General features: G+C 54.7%; 2 protein-coding genes across 2 annotated transcripts in view; both read left to right on the forward strand.

Moving 5' to 3' along the window:
- Positions 1–3,457: 3,457 nt before the first annotated feature.
- On the forward strand, positions 3,458–9,650 carry LHX1 (LIM homeobox 1). The gene is made up of 5 exons (XM_064729439.1): positions 3,458–4,561; positions 5,855–6,081; positions 6,409–6,686; positions 7,327–7,492; positions 7,792–9,650. Exons 1-5 carry the CDS (start codon positions 4,392–4,394, stop codon positions 8,169–8,171), a joined length of 1,221 nt encoding a protein of 406 aa, XP_064585509.1. The 5' UTR covers positions 3,458–4,391; the 3' UTR covers positions 8,172–9,650.
- Positions 9,651–17,061: 7,411 nt separating this feature from the next.
- AATF (apoptosis antagonizing transcription factor) overlaps positions 17,062–21,532 on the forward strand; it is a 37,962-nt gene continuing 33,491 nt past the window's right edge. Inside the window, exons 1-4 of the mRNA XM_064729210.1 lie at positions 17,062–17,159; positions 18,580–18,768; positions 18,960–19,403; positions 19,937–20,074. Of these exons, the coding sequence (XP_064585280.1) occupies positions 17,075–17,159; positions 18,580–18,768; positions 18,960–19,403; positions 19,937–20,074 (856 nt within the window). The 5' untranslated portion in view covers positions 17,062–17,074. The remainder of the gene's footprint in view (positions 17,160–18,579; positions 18,769–18,959; positions 19,404–19,936; positions 20,075–21,532) is intronic.

Below are 21,532 nucleotides of genomic sequence, written 5' to 3' on the forward strand. Positions count from 1 at the left end.
TTTCCTTAGACCGGAGTTGCTTTTGCACACACGGAGACAATGAAGATGGATGAGCCGGGAGCGCTGCATCCTCCGGGGGTTCGCTTCACCCTCTTTTTTTATAGCCCCCCCTCGCCCCCTCTACCTCTCCACTTTTCTTTCTTTTCTCTTTTATTCGCCTTTTATCTGCCCTTTGCGGAGTGCAGGATCCCGCTCGGCTGTCCCGCAGCCGCAGCCCCGCCGGGCTCGGCCCCAGCCCCGGGCTCGGGGACACCCCCGGACACCCCCGGGCCCTTCCCGGACACTTTCCCGTCAGTCAGAGGCAGAGCCGCGCTCCTCGGATTTGTAATTATTTATTAACCGTATTTCCCATAAACAATGCATGAGCTCGGAGTGTAAGCGACAACATTTAGCGACGTGGGCAGAAACCCGGGAGGGCTAATCACGGGGCTGGGGGGCAGGAAAATAAATAAGGAAAAGGAAAATAAATATAAGAAAAAAATAAAAGGAAAGCGAAAGGCGAGCGGAGCCGGGGGGCGACAGTGCGGTGGTGTTTGCCCTGAGCATCGACCCGAGTGTGGCAGGATAAACTGGGACTTTCAAATACATAATTTAAAGATCTTTTTCTTCTTCTTCTTTTTTTTTTTTCCAAGCTCTTTTAAAACAAACCTGGGGATGGATCCTGTCCAGCCGTGGGGTTTATGGTGTGGGGATGTTCTAAAGGCTTAATTACATTTTAACTTCAATATTTGGCCAGAGCATTAAGCGCATATATATTTAATCAGGCGGAGGCGCTCTTTCTGCGGGGGAAGGTGCTGGGGACGGGGGGAGGTGGGACCCGCACCCACCTTCGCTGTCCCCCCACACTGGAGAGCCCCCGGCCCCGCTTCGCGGTGCGGAGGGGTCGGAACGGGAGCTCGGGGCCGCCCCTGCCCCGTCGGGGCCCCGCCGGTCCCCGGCCCCGAGCAGTCCTGGAGAAAGGTTTAAAAGGAGGGAAAAGAGAAAATCAAATTTAAAATGAATGGGGAAAGAGGGAAAACTCAGCGCTGTCGGGGGGTGGATGTGGTGAAAGCGCCTGTCGGTGCCCGGCTGGGGATGCGGGGATGCTCCGCAAGGAACGCGGCGGGCGCGGGGCTGGTGCAGCACCGACACCCCTAAAGGAGAGAGAAATCCCATTGCTGAGCGCAGCGGTGGCCAAAGGGGAAGATAAACAGGGTGATGGTTAACTAAAAACATGGGAACGACACCCATAAAATGCAAATTTGAAGTCGCCTGAAAGGGAATTGGTTTTTTTCCTTCGGTATTAGATTTAAAATGAATTAGAGTTTGGATTTGTTCGGCGGTTCTGTTTGGGGTTGTTTTACTCTTTTATTTTACCTCTCTCTTTATTGGGGTCTCTTTCACTAATCACTATTTTACTTACACTCTCTATTTTTTTAAATTTTGATTTTTTTTCTTGTTTTAATTCCCATCCTTTTAAAAAAATCCCTTTTTAAAACATCTGCAGATTTCCTCTTTTCCTTTCTTTATTTTATTTTTTTACTCCCTGAATGTCCCTCCTTTCCAGCCCCGGGGCCGGCCGGGGTTGCTCTGGAGCATCCCGGCCGCTTCCCCGCGGGGTCGGGTGGGGGAACGGACCCGGGCGAATTGAAAAATAGAGTGAAAACCAAAAACTCGCCCGTGCCAGCGGCCGGCCCTCCGAGGGGGCGGCACACGGGGGTTTCCCCTGGGGCTGCAGGAGCCGGGGCAGCCCGGGGATGCCGGGCTTGATTTTCGGAGACAAGCGCGGGGGATTTGGCCGCAAACGCCTGCTCGGGTCGGGATCCCCGCTGGGGTGAGGCAGAGGGGACACCCCGCTGTCCCCGCCTGTCCCGAGCGGGGCTCGGGGGGTTCGGGCGGACAGGGCCCCCCCCGGCAGCGGGGCAGAACCAGATGCTTTCGCTAACGCCTGGGAAAGGAGAAAAAAACATCGCTGTGAAAAACTGGCGCTTGATGGACGCGAGCTGCTCACCGCCTTCCCCTCATTCACCCCAGCGCCACATGGCCCCGGCAGCGCTGCCCTGACGGCAGCTGGCGCTTCCCGGGCGGCGGAGCGGGGCCGCCCCATGAGAAGCGCCCATGTGCGGGCACCGGGCGGGGCGGGCCCGGCCCCATTGATCCCCGAGCGAACCGACAGCTGCGCCGGGAGCCCCGACGGGGCCGAGCGGGACAGCGGGACCCGGCCCGGGGCATTCAAACACCCGCGGCAGCTCCGAGGCGATGGCTCAGCCCAGGACAGCCCCGAACCGCCGCTCCCGGCCCGGGCACGCTCGGCATCCTCGGCTGCCCCCCGCTCGGAGCGCGTTTGCTGCCTTCCTTTTTCTGCCTTCCAATTTACACCTTCCCGCTTTTATTTATTTTAAATTTTTTCCCCTCTCAAGGACGAGGAAAACAGACGTGAAAGGGAGCGAGGGCAGCGGGTCCAGGCGGGGGATGCTGAGGGGCCTCCGCCATCCATCCCCGCGCCCGGCCGCGGCTCTCGGTGTGTGAGCACCCCCGGGCACGCTCGGTCCCTTCCATCCCGGGGCTCAGCCCGCTGGGACGGGGAGCGGGGCGGCTCCGGGACCAGGCGGTGACGCCTCCCCGGAGCGGCGGCTCCCGACGGGCAGCAAAGCGCCAAGGAAAGAGAAACCTCCTCCCTCCGCACTGCCCCGCCACCGACCGGCCCCTGGAAGGTAAAAGCGAATTAATTTTTATTTACCAAAAAAAGGGAAAAAATAAAGGTACGTGGTGGTGGCCGGTGCTCCTCGGCCCCGGACTGTGCGCTGCGAGCCCCGGTAACGGAAGCACGGCGAAGTCAGCGGCGGATCCGCCGTGCCCTCGGCGGTCGGGTGGCCCCGGGCCCGCCGCCCCCTCCCCACCGGGGCTGCCCCGCCGGAGCGTCCCGGGCCCGGTCCCGGCCCCGCCGCAGCGCTGCTCCCGGGGAAAGCGGCCCGGCCCGGGGCTCTGCTGCACCCCGCGCCCTCGGGGAAGCCACGGCAAGGCGGGATCTCGTTTGTGGCCCGTGCCAGCGAGGCGCTCTCCGGCCGGGTCTGTCTAACGGATCCGTGACCCCGCGGGGGTGCCAGACCCCACCGAGCGGCCGCGGCTCCTCGTGCGCGCCGTGCCCGCGTCCGTGCCCCGTCACACACCTACCGCAGATCGCGCTCGGGGGCCGGGCCGGGCCGGCCGTCGGTGTGTCTGTCGGTGTGTCAGTGTGTCTGTCGGTGTGTCGGTCGGTCGCTCGGCGGGCCGGCGGGCGGAGGCGGCGGTGGCGCCCCGGCGGCTCTATAAAGGGGCGCGGACGCCCCGTCCGGCGGCGGCGCGGCGGGCGCGGGGGGGCGGCGCTGGCGGCGCGGATTGGCCGCGGCGGGCGCTGACGTGGGCGCGCGGTCCATAAGGCTGCGGCGGCGGCGGCGCCGGGACCATGCAGAGCCCCTGCGCGGCCGGACGGCGGGGCCGCCCCTCTGCCCCGCGCCCTCCGCCCGGCCCGGCCCGGCCCGCCCGGGCCCTGCGCTCCGCCACCGCCGCGCCATGCCACGCCGGGGACACGGGCGGCCGCCGCGGGTAGCGATGCGCGCGGGTAGGTAGGACGGACGGACGGACAGACAGAGCCGGGCGCGACGGTGCCGCCGAGACGTCGAGGGAGAGAGAACGAGAAGAGAGAGAGAGAGAGAGAAGGAGAGCGAGCGGCGGAGCGAGGAGCGGCGGAGCGTGTCCCCGTCCCCGCGTGTCCCCGTCCCCGCGTCAGGACGCGCAGGGCGATGTCGCCGCGGCAGCAGCCACAGCCCGTGTGACCGCCACCGCCTCTCCATGCCCCGGCTCGTTATTTATTATTATTATTATTGTTGTTGTTGTTATATTTTTTCCTCCTTTGATTTCTCATTGGGAAAAGCACTTTGACTCCTGACTGCTCTACCTCAGACCTTAGAAAAACTCATCACGCTCGCTTTTTGGCGGTTTTATTTTTAATTTTTTTAATTTTTATTTTTTTCTGAGCGCCGATCTTTATAGCCGTAATTGTTTTATTGTTACTATTATTATTACTATTATTATTATTATTATTATCCGTGTGGTTGGTAGCGGCCGGGATCCTGCGGCTGTGTCGAAGCGCTGGGCAGTGGGGGGTTCTCCTGTGTACCCCTTCTAGGACACTCGAACGAAGATTTTTCTTCTTCCTCCCTTTCTTTTTATCCTTCTTCACTTCTCCAAGGCTTTTAAAAGATACGTACACAAAAAACAAGAAAAAAAAAACAAAAAGAAAGAAAAAAAAACAAAACAAAAACCAAACCTTCGCCGGTGTTGTCGTCTTTCTAAAAAAAAGAATTGTTTTTATTTATTTTTTTCCTTGATACCTGGGAAACCGCTGCCCCCCTCAGAACTAACCAAAGACAATGGTTCACTGTGCAGGCTGCAAAAGGCCGATCTTGGACCGGTTTTTGTTGAATGTACTGGACAGGGCTTGGCATGTGAAGTGTGTTCAGTGCTGTGAATGTAAATGCAATTTGACAGAGAAATGCTTTTCGCGAGAAGGCAAGCTTTACTGCAAAAACGACTTCTTTCGGTGAGTACCGGCCTCCGTCTGCCCCCGCCGCTCCTCTCCGTTCGTTATTCACCTCCATTTTTTCCCGTTATTTTTGTTGTTTCCCCCGTTGTCAGCGGGACCCACGGGCGCCTCTTCCCTCCCCGTGCCACGCGAGCATCTCAAACCGCGGCGGCTTCTCCGGGGGTCTCGGGGCAGGGACGGGCGGGGGTCGGGCCCGGGTCGGGCCCGTTGATGTCGCCGCTCTCCCGTTCCCCGGCCGAGCTCGAGTTGCCCAAAGTTGCCTCCGAACTATCGAGCGGCGCTGCGGGCCGGGCCGGGCCGTGGGAGCGCGGGCACCGTGTCGGGCCCGGTGCGGCGGAGCGGGGCTGGCCCGGCCGTGAGCCCGGCGCTGTTCCCGGTGCGGCGGAGCGGGGCTGGCCCGGCCGCTAGCCCAGAGCTGTTCCCGGTGCCACCGGCGGGGAAGGCGCGGTGCGGGCGCTCCGCGGGCCCAGCGCATCCCGGGCACCGGAGCCAGACCGGCCCGAGGGCAGCGACCCTCCGCCGGTGCATGGATGGATGGATGGATGGATGGAGAGGGAAGCGGTGACCGACGCTCGCTCGCCGCCGCTCTCCCCGCGCATTCCGGCATCAATCCGGGCTCGGAGTGGCCGCCGGTACCGCTGCCCGCCGGGCCCCGCCGCCGCACACCGGCGGTAAGGGCAAGGACCGGCTCAGGGCCGGGGAGGCCGCGGAGCCCCCGCCGTACACCGGCAGAACGCGGCTCCGAGCCCGCCGCCGCTTCTCCCTGGGCACGGGGATGGGCACTGCTCCGAGCTCCATCGCTTCATCTCGGGAACGGGCCCGGCACCGCTCCGGTCCCTGTTCCCAGACCCCTGCGGGGCTGAGCGGGGCACGGGAGGCCTCCGGCTCCGGCCCCGCCATCCCCCGGCTCTCCCCGCCGGCCCTGCCCGCACCGGCGGCTCCTCCGGCCGGAGCGCCGGTACCGACACACGGAACGTGTGGGATTCCCGCGGGCTGTTTGTCACACAGAACGTGTGGCGTTCCCGCGGGCTGTTGGTCAGAGCGTCCTTCGTGCGGGTGTCGGGGAGCGGGGACACCCGGGCAGCGCGGCCCCGGCGTTCGGCGATCCCGAGCGCTGCCCAGGTCGGGTTTGATTTTTGTTTTGAGAAGCGGCGATATCGGGAAGGGAGAGCGCTCTGCAGGGATGCCGTATTTGGTTTAACGCCGGCTCCCGTGGCCGAGCGGGGTGTGCGGAGGCCGCGGTCGGGCCCCGTTCCCGGGCGCTGCTGACGCTGCCGCCTCTCCCCGCAGGTGTTTCGGGACCAAGTGCGCGGGCTGTGCCCAGGGCATCTCCCCCAGCGACCTGGTCCGCAGGGCGCGGAGCAAAGTGTTCCACTTGAACTGTTTTACGTGTATGATGTGTAACAAGCAACTCTCCACCGGCGAGGAGCTCTACATCATAGACGAGAACAAGTTTGTCTGCAAAGAAGATTACCTAAATAACAGCAATACTGCCAAAGAAAACAGCCTGCATTCAGGTGAGGAGCGCGGCCGGGGCGATGAGGGCGGGGATGCGCTCAGCGCCGGCTGCTCCTTGGGATGAGACGCTCTTCTCCTTCCTCCTTCTTCTCTTCTTTCTTCTCTCTTCTCCTTTCTCTCTTATCCCTTGTCTTCCTCCTCTCTCTTCTCCCTTCACTCTCCTACCCCTTTCTTTTCCTCTCCTTCTTGTCTCCCTTCTTTTTTATCTTCTTCTTCTTCTTCCCTTTTTCGTTTCCATCCTTTCCCTCTCCCCGGTCCTGCCGCGGCCCGTCTCTCGCGGTCGGTGTTTCCCCCGGCTGAGCGTGACCCGGGTTTGTTCTCCCCAGCCACCACCGGCAGTGACCCCAGCCTGTCCCCCGACTCTCAAGACCCCTCCCAGGACGACGCCAAGGACTCGGAAAGCGCCAACGTGTCCGACAAGGAGACGGGGAGCAACGAAAACGACGACCAGAACCTGGGGGCCAAGCGGCGGGGACCGCGCACCACCATCAAAGCCAAACAGCTAGAGACTCTGAAAGCCGCCTTCGCGGCCACCCCAAAACCCACGCGGCACATCAGGGAGCAGCTGGCGCAGGAGACCGGCCTCAACATGCGGGTCATCCAGGTACCGCGGCTCCGGGCCCCGGGCACGGCTCCGGGGGATGCGGGGGCGAGGAGGGGCCGGTGCCCGGCACCCTCCGCACTGCGGGGAGCGGGGGAGCCCCGCCGGCCTCTGAAATCGTTATTACCGGGACTTCCCGGGGCTTCCCGGGGCTTCCCGGTGCCGGTCGGCGGGGACGGAGCAGCGGGTTTATTCGCAGAAATCCTAAAGAAGCTGCAAACAGTATCGAAATTAATAACCAGAAATGTGAGGGGTTAATGGGTAAATAAGAATGACAACGCGCTGGAATTATTAAAAGGTTTATAAACCCGCAGCGCTGGGGTAATGGGGGGTTAAAGGACCATTAAAGACGAGGTTAGATTGGAGAGGCTCAGTGTGAGGGTAATTAGCAGTAATCTTGGCAGGGTAATAAGAATTAACTCAATCATTCTTGACCCGCAGTCGGTGGGGAGCGGGGCCGCCGTCACGCGTGGGTTCGGCCGCGCTTGGAGCCGGTTCGGTGCGCTCCGGGCACAGACCGGGAAAGGGAAAAGCGCAGCCCGGGATGGGGATTGGGATGGGAGCTGAAGGGAGGGGAGAGCGCGGTCCCTCCCGGGAGCGGGACCCGCGGCTCCCGTGACCGGCGCCTGTCCCGCCCCGCCAGGTGTGGTTCCAGAACCGGCGCTCCAAGGAGCGGCGGATGAAGCAGCTGAGCGCGCTGGGCGCCCGGCGACACGCGTTCTTCCGCAGCCCGCGCAGGATGCGGCCGCTCGTGGACCGGCTGGAGCCCGGCGAGCTCATCCCCAACGGGCCCTTCTCCTTCTACGGAGGTGGGTACGGCTCCCCCGCGCTGCCTCTCCCGTGCCGGGCTCTGCCCGGTTCCGCCCGGTTCCGCCGCCCATCGCGGGGCTCCCGGCGGCCGTGGCCGCGCTGCCGGCGGGATCCCGGCGCTCTCCCGCTGTTCCCCGGTGTTTTCGGTGTCCCCGCTGCTCGGCGGGAAGGGGCAGCCCTGCCAGCCCGGTCACGCGTTCCCCTGGGGTTCGTGGGTGACACCCCGAGCGCGCCCGCGCCGTCCCCGCTCGGTACCTGCCCGCCTGTTACCGTCCGTCTGTCTCTCTTTGTCCGCCAGATTATCAGAGCGAGTATTACGGCCCTGGAAGCAATTACGATTTCTTCCCGCAAGGACCGCCCTCGTCCCAAGCGCAGACCCCCGTGGATCTCCCGTTCGTGCCCTCCTCGGGGCCGTCAGGGACCCCGCTGGGGGCCATGGACCACCCCCTGCCCGGACACCACCCCTCGAGTGAGGCTCAGCGCTTCACCGACATCATGTCGCACCCCCCGGGGGACTCGCCCAGCCCCGAACCCAACCTGCCCGGCTCCTTGCACTCCATGTCCGCGGAAGTTTTTGGCCCCAGCCCCCCATTTTCGTCGATATCCGTCAACGGTGGTGCTAACTACGGCAATCACTTGTCCCACCCTCCAGAGATGAACGAAGCGGCTGTGTGGTAGCTTTAAACGAACTGGGTCTAAGTAAGTGATGATCATCTAGTCTGCTTATTGTTATGGTGTACAGAAATGAATTCATATAACATCTCTCCCGCCCTAGGACAATTTTACCTTGGGAACGAACTGAATCCAATCGCTCCAAGGCAAGCTTTGCTCTAGACCAGGACAATCTCCATGTTATGGTTGTATCAAACAAGCAAGGGGACTTTTTTGTACCATTGACAAAGAAACTGGGGAAGCTGTACAGTAACAGTGCTGCCATTCCGTAGGATGGCTAAGTTTGATTACCCTGTTGGATGTCATCCTAAGAGCCACAATCCTTAGAAACTTCTCGTTTAAAAAAAAAAATTAAAAATAATTGAATGAAGGAGAGGTCAAAGAAAAGGGGAAAAAAGCTTCAAGAACTCTCTATAGCGTTCCTGGTTAAGGATGGTTCTGGCATTATGAATCTGTTTGTTCATTTTTGTCTCTCAGAAAGTTCGACAACAAGAAACTCTTTTTAGCTTCAGCCATTTCAGCCTGCTGACGATCAGGTGGGACAACTTTTCCTTTTTCCTTTCTTTTTTTTCTTTTCTGTTTTGTTTCGGTAGTTTTGGTTTGGTTTTGGTTGTTTTTTTTTTTTTTTTTCCAAAAATAGCAAATACTAAATGTTAAGCCCTCAGCACCAACTCTTCTACCTTCACAAAGCTACACGTACAAAACCTCCTCATCATAGCAAAGGTCACCACCCAGACCTCTAACGAAAATGACTTGAAAAAACAAACAAACAAAAAGTATTCTACCTTCACAGAGAGAGAAAAGCTAAACAAAAAGACTCTATTGAACTAAAAACAGTCAACTGTTTACGTCTAATGTTAAATTCAGGAGCTCAATGTTTTACTAACAAATCCTGTTTTAGAAAAACCTCTTGTTCAAAAGCAAAAGATTTTGAGCAGCCAACCAAAATAGTTCATTTTCTTTTCTGTAGATGTTCTAACAGATTGCAGGGCTTGTGGTTCACTGTGCTAGTTTGTAAAAGGTGTTGTTTACAGAAGGCAAAGAAAAAAAAACCCACAAAACCCAGACAGTTGCCAAATAAAGTAAATATATAGCACAAATACTGTAAGGTGCTTTGCACCAGCAACCCGAGAAGGTGTTTAAAAGTGTTACAAGGTTAAAAAGAAAAAAAAAAATAGACAAACATCTTTGCTAATTTTTAGTCCTGTTGAACATTCATGGAATTGTTAATATGACTTATATAGACCCACACAGGTTTTATTTTTGTGTCTTTAAAATAAAAGTCCAAAATATTTAAATTTTATGGTCAAATATGCAGTCAACAGCTGCTACTTTTTTCTTTATATATTAAATTTCTCATATGTCTTTTATTGTTCTAATGAACCTAAGCTTGTGTGACCTCCAGTGCATATTAGACCATTCACTGTATGAAAGAAAACATGTTGGATAAAATTTGTGCGTTTTTAATAAAATTAGAAAATCTGATGTTTAGATAACTCGTGTTTCATTTGATGTTTTAAGCAATTTTTGGAAATTGATTCTCTGGAGTCAAATAGCCCTGAGAAGGGAAGATCCACGCTGCTGCTGATCCTGGCAGCTCCTTGGCTCTGGGGGAAGCCTCAGCCCTGGTGTCGATGCACACAGCGGCCACAGGCAGCTCCAGCCTTTCTTTCCATCTCCAGGCTCAGCTGTTGAAGTCCAAATATCCTCTTCCACAGCATTTTAAATTTTAAAATTCAGAAATGATCAAATTATTCAATGTCTTCAGTTATTTTCACTCTATGCTAAGATAGAACATTGGAAATGCTGATTTTATGCATAAATAGAAACTGTGTTGAAAATGTAAAACGCTTGCAAAGATACGGATTGCAATTGATCCACTTTTAGTTAATTCTCTGAAGGTAATTTTGGGGTTTTTTCTCCTAATTGGATGGTTTGGACACAGCATAGCCTCAATGTCCTGGAAGTAATTTGAATCCTTTTCTCTTAGAGCTGAGGCAGAGTCAGTGCATTGGCGGCGTTTGCTCGTTCTGAAGTTCTCTAAAGGCAGTGGGGGAGAATATTTTGCTTTGCCCTCGATGCAGCCTCATTCTCTTGGAGAAAAATGAAACAAAAAAATCCTGGAGCCTTGAGAAATGCCAAATTTCACGTTTTAATTATCAACCGTGAATATTCGGTTCTTCAAAAGCAAAATTCCCGCTGATTCCGAGAGGACCTGGAGCTGTGCTGGGGACAAAGAGTCAGGCTGGGTTCTGCAGAGCCCTGGTTTGAATGTTCCACCTGCTGGGTTAATGGAAAGGGACGAGCTGGGATTGCATCTCCTCCTTCCTCTGCTGGGGCTGCCTTCGCTTGCATTTGATGCAGACACAGAATTTTATGGTAACCCCCAGAACTCCCCGTTCCCAGTGATTCCATTATTTCTCTCTTCGGACTGGGGATGGGAAAAGAGCCAGCTCTAAATGCTTTTGAGTTGTATAGTTTGTGATTTTCAATGGTGATTTTTGATTTTGTTCAATACCTAATTTCTATGCCCAGCCGAGGGGCCACCTAGATGAAGCAATAGTTCACTTTAAACACAAAATGTCTTATATAATAACAATATAAAGATAAAAAACTATCTGCAAGGGATCTGTTAGTGTTTCTAAAAAAATAATTCATGCTTTATTAAATAGGGGAGACTTCTTAAACTCCTGGACTCCGTGTCTAACTCATTTGTTTGTCTTTTTTTGCTATCGCCATGTTTTGTTGCTCTGGTTTGCATTTATATAAGCAGAGGAATGGGTGATTTATTTATTCCAAACTTCTACTTATCTGGGAAAGATAAATATTGCTGTTTGTGCTGCTGGGCTGGGCTGCTGCTTTATTGTTGAATCAATGATTTTAAATGCGGACTTTGCCAAATAGGTTTGTTTTGTAGGAAATTTTGAGGGGTTCTTCCCTTTCTTTCTTTCTCTCTCTCTGGGTCCTGTACAGTTTATTCTGTGTTCATTCAGGCAGTGACAAGGCTCGGTTTAGGTTGTAAAAAGGAGAGTTTGTGTTTTTGTGATGCTCCCATCGCTTCCTCGGGGCTGTGCTGGCTTTGGGGGAGCCCAGGAGCCGTTCCCATGGCCGAGGCCCAGCCCCAGCCCGTGGAGATGGGAATTCTGCTCTCCTCAGAGCCAGCTCGGTGCGTCTGAAGCCCCTAATCCAGCAACAATTGCACCGTCAAACTCCTTTTGAAAGCATTGTCACGATGGCTTCTTGTAAGTCCTTGTTTACAAGAGCATTTCCATTGACTCTGGCGGCGTTCCCTGGTGGGTGGATGGATGGATGGATGGACGGACAGATGGATGGATGGACGGGAGAAGGGCCTGGGGCCATCCCAGGGTCCTGCACTGTCTGTGCCGTGCAGAGCCCGGCTCTGTGTCCGTGCAGGGCCTCCCCAGGTGCCCTTTGGGCAGTAACTGCTCTCCTTTGGTCTCTCCTGCTGCCTGCGGTGCCCTCGGGGCCGCGTCCCAGCCGAGGGCAGAGCTGGCACTGCCCCTGCCCTGCCTGGCACGGCCGGGGATGCCGGGCCCAGCTGCAGATCCGTGCCCAGCCCCTGTGAGAGCTGCTCCAGCCCCAGAGGGCTCCAGGCACTGCTGTGAGTACTGTCCGTGTGGGGCTGCTCTCCGGGAGGGGAATTTGCAGGGTGATCAAAGTCTGTAAAATGCTGTGAGTTTCCAAAGCCCTGCTTTGGCCCAAATGTCCCACACTGTCCCACCAAGGCTCCTCTCTGCCCACTCCCTCCCTCCCCAGGCCCTGCTGGGATCTGTTTGTTTGGGGATGGAAGGGGGTTTGGGAAGATCTGTATCCCAGGAGGAAGGATGTATTTAAATGATGATTTGTAGATAAATTATTTGTAATATTTTACTGTCTGTACCCAGGTGCTGAGCGATGGGTACGGGATACAAATTGATAAATAAATATAATTTTAAACTGTCAGTGGGTACTGACATACTTTTGCTATCCTGCTATCCTGGGAAGTGGCAGATATTGCAGTGTCCTCTCAGGAACGGTTCCTTTTGCTGTAGTCTGGATTTGTACCTTAAATAACTGTGTTGTTTTTAAGCTTTGCATGTTCTTACAATATGAAATTGAAGCACTTGCAATCCCCGTTTCTGTTCCTACCCCTAACAGATAAATTCACATCTACTAAGTTTAAACAATTGATACAAATCCTTCTGTGCTGGTGAGCTGGGAACAAGGAATTGTGATGCTGGAGCAGGTTCTGGGAAATCCTTTCTTTGTCTCTGCCATGGCATGGAGTGCTCGACATTCCTCATGCCAACAAAACACCCATGAAGTTATAAATGAAATTAGTGTGTCTATTTTAAAATATTTTGATTATAAATCTGGGATTTGTTTATTTGTTGATAGTACTTGTGGTGGTTTAGCTACAGAGCTCATGCTTGGAAAGCAGAGTTTGATGTGAGAGTGGTTCACTCATTAAATGCAGAATTGTAACACAGGACTTGGAGAGGAAATGTGGCCTTGTGGTGAGGTGGGCTCCAAACCCCTCACTCCATGTCCCTGGGGCTGTGGAACCGTGGCTGTGGGGTGTTCTTGGGGTGTTCTCAGGGTGTCCCTGCAGGGCTGTTCCCTTGGCACACGGGATCACAGCTGTTGTTTCTGTTGGCATCTCGTGGTTTTGTTGTGGAACATCCCCTGGTGACCCTGCTGGGACACGGCTGGGCCTGGGCTCTCTTGCAGCTTCTGCTCCAGGATGTCACCAAACCCGGGGACAGCTCTGCCTCCGTGCCATGTGGGCACTGCTCACAGTTTGGGAAATCTAAGAATCCATTTTTGCTGTTTGGTTTCACCCCAAGCTCCCTCCTGAGGGATCTGACCGGGCTGCTGGGATCCCTGGTGGCTGGGAGGGAATCCCGGCCCAGGCCTGCAGGGCACGGCTGGGCTGTCCAGGGTGCCTGGGCAGGGGGACAACTGTGGCACAGCGCAGAACCTGGGCTGGAAATCCTCCCCTGGCTGCTCAGAGCCGGGTGAGAGGGATTCCAGGGGCTCTGGGGGATTTCTGGGAGTGAAGCCTGTGGAGAGGCTGCCTCACACTGCCCTGGTGCCTGTCTGTGCGCATCGGAGAGCACACAGAGGGTGGTTTGCTTGAAAATCAGACATTTTGCTCCTTCTAAAACCAGTTTTTGTCTAGTTTTTAAAGTGCCTTTGGGTGGCCTTTAAAATTCTTATCTGCTGTAAGGATCTTTGGGCTGTGCATCTCTTCAGACACACTCTGTTCCTTCTATTTTTCAATGTAGGAACCATTAAGGGTTGATAAAATCTTTAAAGCAATTGTGTTTTTTGAATGAAGGATGGGTTAGGAATAGCAGAAGTACTCAAGTAAATAAAAGCACAGAAGAAAAATACTAATAAATATTTATAAGAAGAGTTTCTTTATGTACATAATCTAAATTTTATGTAATTTGTTTTAGTGGATGGAGTTTGCTTGTGTTCTTTTCTGTTTCTCCCAAGTTCTTTTCACTTCTTTTTTCTCTCCTTTTCATGGATAAATTTGTGTTGCTGGTTTAAAAAGGAAATTTTAACTGAACTAGCATGACTGAAGCGATAAAGGTCAGTTTGGAGAAGGACATTTGCTCGCCCAAGCGTTGGCAGGATCAGCCCCAGCTCGTGGCTATTTTTGGCCAGCACGAGGCCCTCTGTATATGGGTCAAATTTTGCTCTTGATGAAGTAAGTCAATTAAATTCAGCAGAGGCCACTCCGGGGTGGGTAATTCCCGTGGATCTGTGGGAATGCCGTTGTTGGAACGGGCTCCAGGGAATGCCTTTGGAATGGGCTCCTTGGAATGGCAGTGCCCGAGGGGCTCCACGCCTCCACCCCGGCCCATTCCTGTGCTCTGGTGAAGGAATGGCTCTGAAAGGTGGATTCACATTAACAACCTGTAATTGTACAGCCACGAGAGGATGTACAGCCCTTCCCTGCCACAGCTCCCATCTCATCTGACAATTTCCCAAAAGCTCCTCGGGCACGGCAGCGAGAGACGCTGAGTGGGAGAAATTGGAAGCCGTTCTTACAGCCCAGCCTCTTCCACCTTCCCTTGTTTATCTGCTCTGTGTTCAGGTTATTCCCATCCTAGCAAACAGGCACGTGAATAAAAAAGTAAAATTAAGAGGGAAAATGCCAAAGAGATGATGGCAGTGAGGTTGATGGAGTTTCTAAACAGGCCAAGGGTTTCTCTGAACCGACCGCGAGGCATAAAAAGCCTTTCATGAGCGTCTGAAATGAAAATGCATCGATACAGATTTTGTACAAATATTCCCCTGCTCTATTCCGAGTCCCAGGCACGGCAGCATGGTTGGAGGGCATGTGAACCAGAAATTAAAACCCAGCCCTGGAGTCTGATTTAATTACCCTGCTAAGTGAAAGGCAGAGGAGAGAGAATAAACAGCGGCAAAGGCGACTCTGTGGGTGAAATATTTTAACAATCCCCGACTTCCACGGGCTGCAGCTGCCGTTTGATGTGGCTTTGCACTGACTGCATCTCCTCCTGAAAAATTGTGAATTAACAGGTCCTGTGGCTGTGGCAGCGAGCTGGGGGTGACCCGGTGGTGAGGGGTGCCCCACACCTGAGCACAGGTTTGTTCTGTGGGTGTGAGTGATGGATGTGGCACAGAGCTGGGGGTGAGGGGTGCCCCACACCTGGGCACAGGTTTGTTCTGCGGGTGTGAGTGATGGATGTGGCACAGAGCAGGAACAGGCCAGCTCTGCCAGGCCCCCTGGGCTCACAGCTGTGGGATGTGGATTTGAATGCATTGCTGCCTTTGGGATTTATATGGAGCAATTGTCCCATTAGTCTCAGTGGGTGAAATCCTGATCTCGGTGGCCTGGGTATCAAAAACGCTGGGACTTCAAGGAGCTCATTTTTTACTCCAAAGGACTAATGCAACTCACTTGTATTTTTTATTAATTCTGCTGGGTCTGTTTTATTTAACCATCACTAAAAGCCTCTCTCCCTTCATTAACAGCGCAATTCATTATTTGTGAGGGTAGAGAACATCCCTTTTTCACTCCAAGAGTGCAGAGGTTTGAAAATGCAATTATGCAGGGGAGTCTTGGCACTAGTTCTCTGGTTGTGTGAGTGGTTGGTTACTCAGCAGTAACTGCACAGGTAAGCACTTGCTCCTGCTACTTAATTTTCCACGGATTTCTTTCTCCAGGCTCCTCCCTTTGTTTATGGCGGCATCTGGGAACAAAATACCAACAAACTCAAAGGGTACAAAAAAAGGAAAACCTAGAAGCAAAGGCAAGGAAGATACACTGTGCATGCCTCCTGGTTTATAAGTTTTCTGGTTTTTCCAATAAATAAATAATTTTTCTTTGTAAAGAAATAAATAAATAAACAAATTAAAATCAGTGTTTAATGTCTCATTGCTGGAGAAGGGGTATCCCCCACCACCGATTATGCAGAGCATTAGAGTCATCCATCCTGCAGTGATAAAATAAATACAAACTCAACAATAAATACAACTCAAAACTGAGTTGGATTTTTTGCTGTTGGGTATTTTAAAGCTTGGTGAGGGCGGTTTGCTGTGAAAACGTGCGTTTTCAGTAAACATTGGGTTTTCTATAAATCCAGCTTTATTTTGCCATCAAGGTACCAGTGTCAGGGAGGGTCCCAGCGGGGCTGGGAAGGGCACGGCGATGTTTGGGTTTTTGCAGCCGCTCCCTCGCGGTGCCTGCCAGGTTTCTCCCGGCCGCGGGAGCCCGGCGGAGGCGATGGGAATTCCTGATATTCCTCTGCCCTCTGTAGGAGAAGCGCCCGCATGAGCCGTGCGGCGGGATGGATCCGGCTGCATCCCGGCCCTGTCCTCCAGCACCAACCACATCCTGATGGTTTTTATGGCATCCAAGGGCACCTCGGGGGCAGGGAGGACAAGAAGGGGATGAGCATCAGCTCGCTCAGGCTGCTGGAGCCCTCGCAGTTGAATGTGGATGTGGAAAGCCCAAATTTGGAGCTCACTGTGGGGTCTGGAGCTCAGGGCTCCATCTGCAGCTCGGATTGCAGAGGCTGAGTGGGGGCTCTGCTCCCCTGGAACAAAATCCCTGCCAGTCCCCCCAATTCCAGGCAATTCCCGGAGTTTTGGGGCCACCTCAGGAGCACAGAAAGGGGTCAGGAGAGGCTGGCAGAGGGCAAGCCCAGAGAACCTGTCCCTGCTAATGCTCTCTGCAGGGATGTCTGCATCGCCTGGCTGCTGCTCCTCGGCCACAGTGTGACCCCAGGAGCTAAAATTCCCCAATTCCCCATGCCTGGTGTAACTCAGGTGTAACTCAGGTGTAAGGATCTATCTGTGAGCAAGGCCTGGCCTGAGAACGCAGCTCCAGGACCTCGCTGCTGTGAGAGGGACTCCAGCAGAGGCCACAGAATATCTAATACAGGACGGGAGAAGAATTAATTCAGTTCTGCACAGCTGGAGAGGCAGAGAAAGTTCGACGTTGATTTAAAGCAATAGTTGTCATATTGTGCGTTATTAATGGCACTTTGCCACCGGTTTGGGATCCGGTACCGGGAGCCCCAGTTCCCACAGCCCTGCTGCCCACACGGGCTGCAAATCCCCTGATAATGGTGGGGGGCTCGGGGGGGCTCCGGCTGGATCCCGGGCTCATTCCTGGTTGGATGCCGGGATCATTCCCGGTTAGATCTCGGGTTTATTCCCGTTTGGATCTCGGGTTTATTCCCGTTTGGATCCCGGGTTTATTCCCGTTTGGATCCCGGGTTTATTCCCGTTTGGATCTCGGGTTTACTCCCGGTCGGATCCCGGCGGGCGCCCCTCAGGCCCCGCCCCGTCCCCTCACGCAGGCCCCGCCCCCCGCCCCGCCCCGCCGCTGGCCCCGCCCCGGCCCCGCCCCGCTCTCCCCCAAGATGGCGGCGCCCTTGGCGCTGCAGCTGCAGGAGCTGCTGGACCCCCGGCCCGCCCCGCGGGACCCCGAGGACGATGCGGAGGAAGGTGCGGCAGTACCGGGGCAGGGGGGTTGGCACCGCGGCCGGCGGGGCCGGGAGGGGGCGGCAGGGGCGGCCCGGGCGCTGCCGGAGCGCTGCCGGAGCGGCCGCACGTGGCGCGGGGCCGTGGGCAGGGTCGGGCTCCCGCCGTGCCCCCGGCCCGGGGCGGTCTCGGGGGTCGGGGTTGTTCGGGTCTGGGAGTTATCTCCACCATGGGGCTCATCCATCCGCCTGTGGGGTCGGGGATGTGTCCGGGATCGGGGTTCTCTCCCAGGGTCGGGGCGGTGCTAGGCCCGGCCTGGTTCTTTGCTGCAGTCTGTGTGAGAGCAGCAGCGTCTTGTAAGAAACGTTTTAATAACTGGGGAAGTCACCGTGCTCAGCAGAGGCGTTTGCCCATTTTAGTAACCATAGTTTTGTCCCAGATTGCGCAGAATCCCAGACTAGTTGGGTTTGGGGCCTCAGAGCCCACCCAGTGCCACCCCAGCCATGGTAGGGACACCTCCCGCTGTCCCAGGCTGCTCCAAACCTGCCCAGCCTGGCCTGGGACAGCCACAGAGCCCACCCAGTGCCACCCCAGCCATGGCAGGGACACCACCCGCTGTCCCAGGCTGCTCCAAACCTGCCCAGCCTGGCCTGGGACACTGCCAGGGGCAGCCCCAGCTGCTCTGGGGGGAACCTGATCCCGTGGTGGATCCAAGAGGATCCCAGGAGGTGGCTGGAAGGATCTGCCCCTCCTGCCCAGCATTTTGCCATCCTCTGCTGCCTGGAGTGTCTGCACTTTGTTGCTTTGGTTATGAGCAGATTTTTTGCCCCCTCTGCCTCTCACAAACACTCCAAGCGGGGCATTAACATTTCCAAGCACGCATTAGGAGCACTCAGGGATCTGAGTCGCTCACTGGCCACAGAGCTGCCCCTGTAGTTTGGCACAGGGTGCCTTGCCCGTGAGTGGGAAGAGGGTGGGATGTGTTCTCTGGGCTGCCCTGCTCTGTGTCCTGCAGGAGATGGGGGTGAAGGAGAGCAACAACCACAGTGAAATGATTTCCTCTGTGGAGCTTTTCTGAAATGTTTATGTGGTTTGTGTATATAGCAAGAGGCCAGAGTGCATCTGAATTGGAGTTTTCCTCTTTAACCTGCAGGCAAGAAGTGAGTGAAGGCATTGCAGAGTCACAAAGGGCTCAGAGACCCTCCTGCATCCCTGGGAGGGCTTGGATGGGCTTAGTTCATGTTCTGCTTCATGCAGGAGCCTCTCCCCCTTGCAGGGAATTATTTGTGTGCCTTTCCTGCACTTTCCCAAGCTGCTGCTCCCCTGTGCAGTGCAGGGGGGAGGCTCTTTGGTTGTTACAGAGCCTGAGGAGCTTCCCAGGGCTCCTTCCAGGCTGGAATTCAGCTCAGTTTCAAACACCCCTTCCCTGTTTCTCCCCCCACAGCTACAGTTGCTAAAGTGATTGACAGATTTGAGGATGAGGGCACGGATGACATTTTGCCTGTTGGCAATATCAGGAAGAGAGCCTCAGCCTCTCTCCTGGAGGCTGATCAGAGGTACAGTGGGAAAGCCACGTCTCGGAAGGCTCTGCAGGAGGAGCTCTGGGGAGGTGCTCTGTCTGAAGAAGGATCTGGTAAGAAATCTGTTTTTTTTTTTTTTCCCCTTTTTGCTGGCAGAACATGGTGTCAGCTCGTGACTGAGCGTGGCAAACCTGTCACAGGGCAGGGAACAGCCACAGTTGAGCTGGACCTCAAATAGCCAGACTTGAGCTGGTGCTGGTGAGCTTTTCTGCCAAGTAAATAACATTTTTCTCTCATTTATCAGGTGAAGAAGCCCTGGATGACTGGTACAGTGCCAGTGAAGGCTCAGAAGAGGAGGACAATGCTGGCACTAAGGGCAGGGAGAAGCCCAGCAGTGCTGGCAGTGAGCAGGAGGAGGACCTGGAGGATGAGGAAGAGGATGATGAAGAGGCCAAGGCACCCAAGTTCAGCTCCCAGAACATCACAGACTTTGAGAAGTTTACAGAGGGCATGGACGATGTGGGGAGCAGCGGAGGGGAGGATGAAGACGAGGATGAGGATGAGGATGAAGATGATGCTGACATGGAAGATGGAAACGAGGAGGAGGAAGAGGAGGAATTTGGGAGTGAAAGCCACGATGATGGAAAAGAAGCCAAAGACAGTGAAGATGATGGGGGAGTGCTGACCTTCTCCAGAGGACAGGAGTCTGAAGAGGTGGAGAAGGGCAAAGCTGTGAGGAACCAGCTAGGTTTGTGCATGTTTGTGTGTGTTTGTGTGTGTTTGCAGTGTGAGAGCAGCCTGGGCCCCTCAGCATGGTGCAGCTGCAGCAGCCCCCTGTGTGTGCAGATGTTCTGCCAGATGTTCTGGTGTCCCTGCTGCTGGAACAGCTCCTGATGGGAAGTGTATTTATCCATGAGCTTAACTGAGCCAGTGCTGAATGTCCTCATGGGACTGCTGGGTTTGGGAGCTCCCTGCACTGCTCCTGCTGTGATCACTTTGATTCTTTCCAAAGTGTCACTCCCAGAATGCCATTTCTTCCTGCCTGAGATGTTAAACTGTCAAACCTTTGAAGCAGTAAAGCAAAGGGGGGGTTTGGTCTGTGGGTCACAGAGCTGCAGTTGGGATTTGCCTTGTCCAGGGACAATTTGTGGCTCCCATTTTGTGCTCCAGTGCCTGCCAGGGCTGCCCTGGGCAGGAGGAGAGGCCTGAGCTGCCAGGCCCTTCACAGGAACAAGTGCTTTGTCCTGCTGACTGATTCTTTTCTTTCCTTTCTCTTTGAAGCCCTGTGGGATCAGCTGATGGAGGGGAGGATCAAGATGCAGAAGGTGCTCCTGACAGCCAACAGGCTGCCCCAGCCAGACACCTACCCCAGGTTCAGGAAGGAGGGGGGACAGGACTTTGACCACGCTGTGGAGAACTGTAAGAGCCTTTTATTCTTTCTCCTTTGCTCAGACCTTACAAACAATTCCCCATTGCTGTTCAGGGCAGAGTTGGTGCTTTGTGCAGAGACACCCTGTGCCAGGTGTGTGCTGGGCCAGTGAATGCTGGGGTGTGCCCAGAGCAGGAGCAGGGCAGCCCAAAGGAGGGGCTGTGCACATGAATCCAGCACGGAGCTGCTCCATCTGTTCATTCCTGAGGCTGTTCTGATGAGATCTGTGGTAGATTCTCCAGTATGAAATCATCACATGCTGCAGTGGGTGGGTGCAGGGTACTGGGTTTCAGTGTGTGTGGGTCTGTTCAGTTTTTATATTTGGACACCTTTTTCCTGGCCCAGAGGTGAATGCAGGGGGAGGGAGATGTGTGGGTGATCAGACATGCCCTGAGCCTTGGTCCTGCAGCAAGTTCTGCCTGAGCTCCTCTGTCAGGGCAGCCAGCTTACCTGCAGTTACAGGTGAGCTGCTTTCTGCCTCAAAGTTGGCTCTGCTGCTTGAAGTGAAGTGATTAAGGACAAAAAGGCAAACTCCCACCAAGGCTGTGCTGACCTTTCAGTGGAACACACGTTATTAATGTCCTTAATGAGATGCATTACAAGCTGCCCCAGCTCCATGTTTCATTACAGGTCTAAGATGCAATATCATTAAAGACCTTTAACAGAAACAATGGTTGACATTTTGGTATTTCCCATAAGCAAAATGCAGCCAGGAGCATGGAGTGTAATGTCCCCAGTGCTGCAGAGGCTGGGGCCTCAGTTGTGCAGGGCTCTGGGGGAGCCTGCACTGCTCAGAGGTGCTGGATGGTGCCCTCCTGACCTTCTCCTCATCAGCTGGGCAGGGATGTGTTCTCTGATGCTCCTCCTGGCTTGGGTTTGTGCTCTGTGGCTCATCTGTGAGCACAGAGCACAGAGCTGGAGTGACAGGGCAATGTTAGCAGGGGAAATCTCAGGCTGACAGATGGGAAATGCTGAATTTAGGAACATTCCAGCACTGCTGCTGCTGCACTTCAGCCTTGGGCAGGACTGGGGCTCATCATGGCCTGGATGATGCTCTCCTTTCAGGGCAGCCTCAGCACTTCTGCCCAAGCCCACAGAATAAATCTGACATATTTTCATCACCCTCATTGAGCAGGAGGGAATGATTTGGTGTTCCAGGTGCACAAAAGATTGGATGCCAAAATCCCAGACTCTGGGTGACCCTGCAGGATGCTGAAGTCAGGAGGCTCCCAGTGCTCTCAGAGCTCCTGGACAAGAGTGTTTCCAGTCATTTTCCCCAAATCTTTCCATTTCTCATGAAATTTCTGCGCTGTGCTCAAAGGCAGATTGAATCTTTTGAATTGGAAAATGGTCCTTTGTGTGTTTTCCTCTTGGGTATCTCCTACTCAGGACAGCCCTGTTGCGGTGCTGGAATTCCCTAAGGGCTGGAGTGTAATTGTGTTAAAGAG

Source organism: Zonotrichia leucophrys, chromosome 19 (genome assembly GCF_028769735.1).
Source record: "Zonotrichia leucophrys gambelii isolate GWCS_2022_RI chromosome 19, RI_Zleu_2.0, whole genome shotgun sequence".
NCBI classification, from domain to species: domain Eukaryota; kingdom Metazoa; phylum Chordata; class Aves; order Passeriformes; family Passerellidae; genus Zonotrichia; species Zonotrichia leucophrys.